At 41.6% G+C, this 4,611-nt stretch overlaps 1 protein-coding gene across 1 annotated transcript; it reads right to left on the bottom strand.

Annotated features, from left to right (window-relative positions):
* Positions 1-706: 706 nt before the first annotated feature.
* Positions 707-2,244, bottom strand: LOC106770038 (probable magnesium transporter NIPA6). The gene is made up of 3 exons (XM_022785192.1): positions 1,588-2,244; positions 1,349-1,405; positions 707-1,250 (listed from the first exon to the last, which is right to left on the bottom strand). Exons 1-3 carry the CDS (start codon positions 1,823-1,825, stop codon positions 1,150-1,152), a joined length of 396 nt encoding a protein of 131 aa, XP_022640913.1. The 5' UTR covers positions 1,826-2,244; the 3' UTR covers positions 707-1,149.
* Between the last annotated feature and the right edge of the window lie 2,367 nt (positions 2,245-4,611).

The following is a 4,611-nucleotide window of genomic DNA, read 5'->3' as shown; positions in this document are numbered from 1 at the left end:
GCCCTGAAACTTGAAATCTATATTAAATTATGCTTTACTTTGAATTTAAATAATGTGTTATCATTAAATTTAAATTAGGTTCATAAGTTATAATCCTAATAAAAACTAAAGTAGAAAAGCCTTTTACATATATTATTTGGGTGGTGAGATAACGGAGATAGAAGAGGTGGCTCTTTGTTTTGTACGTGAGTGGGANTAAATCATACACACTAATATTAACAATAGTTTAGCCTCACCAGAAATTTCAGTTGCAGAGCCCATTGCAACACCTAATAATATGTCCTGCATCATAAATANATATTTTTTAAGTTAAATACATTTGACAAGCTTAACTTTATATGCAAAATTGAAAATTATGCTTAGCAAAATAATTGATGTGGAAACCATACCAACTTGTTCTTGAAAAGGAAAATGATTAAGCAGGCATGCTCTGCAGCGTTTCCCATAATTGATATCAAAATGATGCTAATGAAGTTAACAAAAATGCCCCAAGAATGCCCCAACTTATTCTAAGGGAAAATGCCTCCACATTTGTTAAGTATATCACTCTTCTGTTACTAACCAGCTTTTGCCTTGGAATCCTTGCTTTTCTGCAACCTGCAAGTCAAATTTCAAACAAGTTCAGCATGCCAATACCATAACCATGGAACATGCCCCTATTCTATAAAGTATATTGTTAATGCTACAATTTTTTCATAACAATTTCTACTTTTATATCAAACAGTACCTTAGAGCAGCTGTTACTTTTCTAATGTTTGTTTTCTAGAAGTGAAATGTAACTTTGCTTGCTAAGGAATGCTCAAGACACCATATCAGAAGTTCTTCACCACAGACACTCCTTCATAAAGGGGAGCACTGATTCAATAAAATGCCACCACCATTCTATAATAATAAACTCAAGAAAATGCTAAGTGCTTTTGCCCTGTACTCATGAAAAACCGTGAACAACATATTAAAATACTCTTCTCCAAAAGAAATTTGTGTGGGTGTCGCTACACCTCCTTGTGAGCACAACCTTCTACAATAAAAAAAAACAAGTTATCTAACCATTGCAATATTGATATGAAACTTCATCGTAGAGAGACTCAATTACCGTAAGTGAGCCAACTAATACAAAATTCACCAAGACTATCAAAATTGCATTTAAATCTAATAGTACCTAACTATAATACTAAGTGCACTAAGGGGAGTCACCAGAACTGCCGGAGCATAGATATAAGCCACAAAATTTGCAATTTCCCCAATAATCACTGCAAGCAAATAGTTCAAGTTCCAACTAAATTTCTTTTCAAAACAGAAGATAACCTAAGTACAACCTCAGAGAAAGAANTAAAGTTGCCACACTTACTCGTTACCATGCCAGCCCACCAAAGCGGCTCTAGCAGATAAGTATAACCACCTACTCCTGTAATTTTCAAAAATGAAAACATAAAAACCTGGATCACAAGCCAACAAACATGCATGGATCTGATCTAAAACAGCATATACTACATAATATCAATGCTTGATTACACAATGAAGAAAATCAGAAAACAATAACTTGTTAAACAGAGCTGAACGATTTCACAATGAAGAAATAGAATTTACCTGCATGAGTACCGCGTGCAGCAAAACGCTTAAGACCCTTCTTCTTCAAGATTAAGCTTGAACCGATGAATGCACTGGAACTCATCGCCAGTATTAACCCCTTGCAAATGTATTCAATATTTCTTCTTCCAAACCGGTCACAATATGCTAACTCGACATCTTTCTTTATCTCATCAAGCACCCATAGAGGAAGCGGTATCCTACACAAGGGGACAAACTTCCAGAGTATGAGGCTCATGACTAGGAAACAATTCCTACCTACAAAAATAGTAATAATAATTCAAAATAAACCAAATCAACTCTACTTAGATCAACACAAAACCAAGGTCAAATGTCAATACAGTATTGAATTAAAAAAATTACACAACCAGTCGTAAACCCTAGGTTTGTTCTTCTCAACCAAGCCCCACCAAATCTCGACCACGACACCTTCGACGCCGGCCGTGGCGAGCGCCTTGAGCGAGAACATTATCGCCTTGGCCTCAAGACTCGGCCGCCCTCCCGGCTGACGGAATTCACCGGCAGCGTGACGAATACCGGCGAGCCGCTGCGACGGCGCTGTGGTGAGAAGTCGTGGTGCAGCTCGTAGGAGACTTCACCGTCGTTGTCCGGCGAGATGAACCCTCCGGCACCAGGGGACTTGGAGGAGTTGAAGCAGGAGGAGACGACGAGGCCGCGGCAGAAGGTGACGCGGCAAGGGAAGCGAGTGAGGCGAGTGAAATCGGAGCGAGTGGAGATGAAGGAAGGTGAGAAACTAGCAGTGGATTGAACTAGATAGTTGGGAGAAGAGGGAACGGGAGACGAGGGAATTCTGAAATTGGGGAATTTGGGGAAAAGAAACCCAAATTTCTAATTCATAACCCATAGCTGAAATTACCGAAGGCCTACATGCCTTCGGTATATTACCTCACCAACACACACTTTACCGAAGGCCTAAAGACCGCCGGTAAATACCCTTCGGTAAAAATGCTTTTACCTGTAGTGAATTATGACGTACATAGTTTTGTACGTTATAATATGTAGTACATAGTTTTGTACGAGTTATGACGTACATAGTACAAAAATCATATTTTATGACGTACAAGAAATAAATCTATTATAGCATCATAAAATATGTAGACCTATTATAACGTACAAAACTATGTACGTCATAGCTCGTTTTTGTACGTCATAAAATATGATTTTTGTACTGGTGTGATCCATGTCGAGGAGCCACCGGTGCATTTGGTCGAGGAGCTACCAATGCATTTGGTCGAGGACCAACCGGTGCACTTGGTGCAGGATCAATTGATCCAGGTCGAAGAGCCGGTGCATTAGGTCGAGCCAAACGAACAATTGCACGTCCAAATGCGTTTGATCCAGGAACCACAAAATGTAGTTGAAGAGCCCGAGCCTCCGATGCATTTGGTTCACGAGCCCCCGGCAATTGTCGACCATTCAAAATTAACAAATTATCCTCCGTCACCGCGACACGCTTTCCTTCAGTCACCGCGTGGACCGCACGCTGGGCCTTCGGCACCGCGTGGACGCGCTCAGCCACCACCACCGCGTGGACCTCACGCGTCACCATGGCACAGTTTCCCTCTGTCACCACGACACGTTTCCCTCTGTCACCGCGACATGTTTCCCTCCGTCACCGCGACACGTTTCCCTCCGTCACCGCGTGGACCTCACGCTGGGTCTTCGGACCGCGTGGACGCGCTCCGCCACCACCACCGCGTGGACCTCACGCTCCGCGTGGCTCCGACGCCTCTCATGCTCCGCCACCACCACCGCGCCCTCAGCCACCGCCCCTACACTGATGCCGCTCCTCAGTCCACGCTCATGCAATAGTCATTATCGTCAGTCGCCCCTAATGTCACCAAGTTGACAGAATTGTAAAGAGCTTTCGCAGTTCCTTATTGTTCTTTCCCTAAGTGATGTTCTTAGAGTTAGTGTTCTCAACCTCTTTCTATCGTCCATTATCAGATTATCAGGTAATACACATCCTTCGGCTCCTATACCCTACAATTTTATAAGATAATTCCTTAACATGCAAAGGACATGTTAAGGACATGGGTAAGTATCACGAAAAAAAGTTGGAAGGGGAGGTGGAGGAGGAGGGAGGGTTGGAGGCGGGTCTGTTGGAGGGGGCGGAGGACGAGGCAGGAGTGTTGGGGAGGGCGGAGGACGAGACGGGAGTGTTGGTGGAGGAGAATGGAAAAGAAAGTCGTTTCCTTTTTGGTCGAGGAGGTGATCCAGGTCGAGGAACCACCAGTGCATTTGGTCAAGGGGCCACCGATGCACTTGGTCCAGGAGCCATTGATCCAGGTCGAAGAGCCAGTGCATTTGGTCGAGCCAAACGAGCAATCGCACGTCTAAATGCGTTTGATCCAGGAGCCACAAAACGTGGTTGAAGAGCCCGAGCCTCAGGTTCATTTGGTTGACGAGCCCCCGGTACTCGTCGACCATTCAAAATTAACAAATTATCCTCGACATCTGTCACTTCCTGTAAAGCCACCAGTACAAAAATCATATTTTATAACGTACAAAAACGAGCTATGACGTACATAGTTTTGTATGTTATAATAGGTCTACATATTTTATGACGTTATAATAGATTTATTTCTTGTACGTCATAAAATATTATTTTTGTACTATGTACGTCATAACTCGTACAAAACTAAGTACTACATATTATAACGTACAAAACTATGTACGTCATAACTCGTTTTTGTACGTCATAATATATGATTTTTATACTAGTGAAATATATTAAATAGGACAATTTGGATTGTCTCAATCCATAAGAAAAAAACATCCCTTCGTTAGCAATTTTCTTAAGTAAGTTTAAAACAGATATATTACCAATGAAAGATTTTGGATTTTTTTTTAGGTTTAAGGGTTAAATATGTTTTTAGTCCCTATACTTTAGGACGATTTTGGTTTTAGTTCCTCTTTCAAACTAAGGTACAATTTAGTCCTTCAACTTTAGAAAACTCTGGTTTTAGTCCTTTTTACCAAATTTTTTTAACTTTATTTGTT

The sequence above is a fragment of the Vigna radiata genome, chromosome 8, assembly GCF_000741045.1.
Source record: "Vigna radiata var. radiata cultivar VC1973A chromosome 8, Vradiata_ver6, whole genome shotgun sequence".
Lineage (NCBI taxonomy): Eukaryota > Viridiplantae > Streptophyta > Magnoliopsida > Fabales > Fabaceae > Vigna > Vigna radiata.
This window is presented reverse-complemented; position numbering and strand designations above follow the sequence as displayed.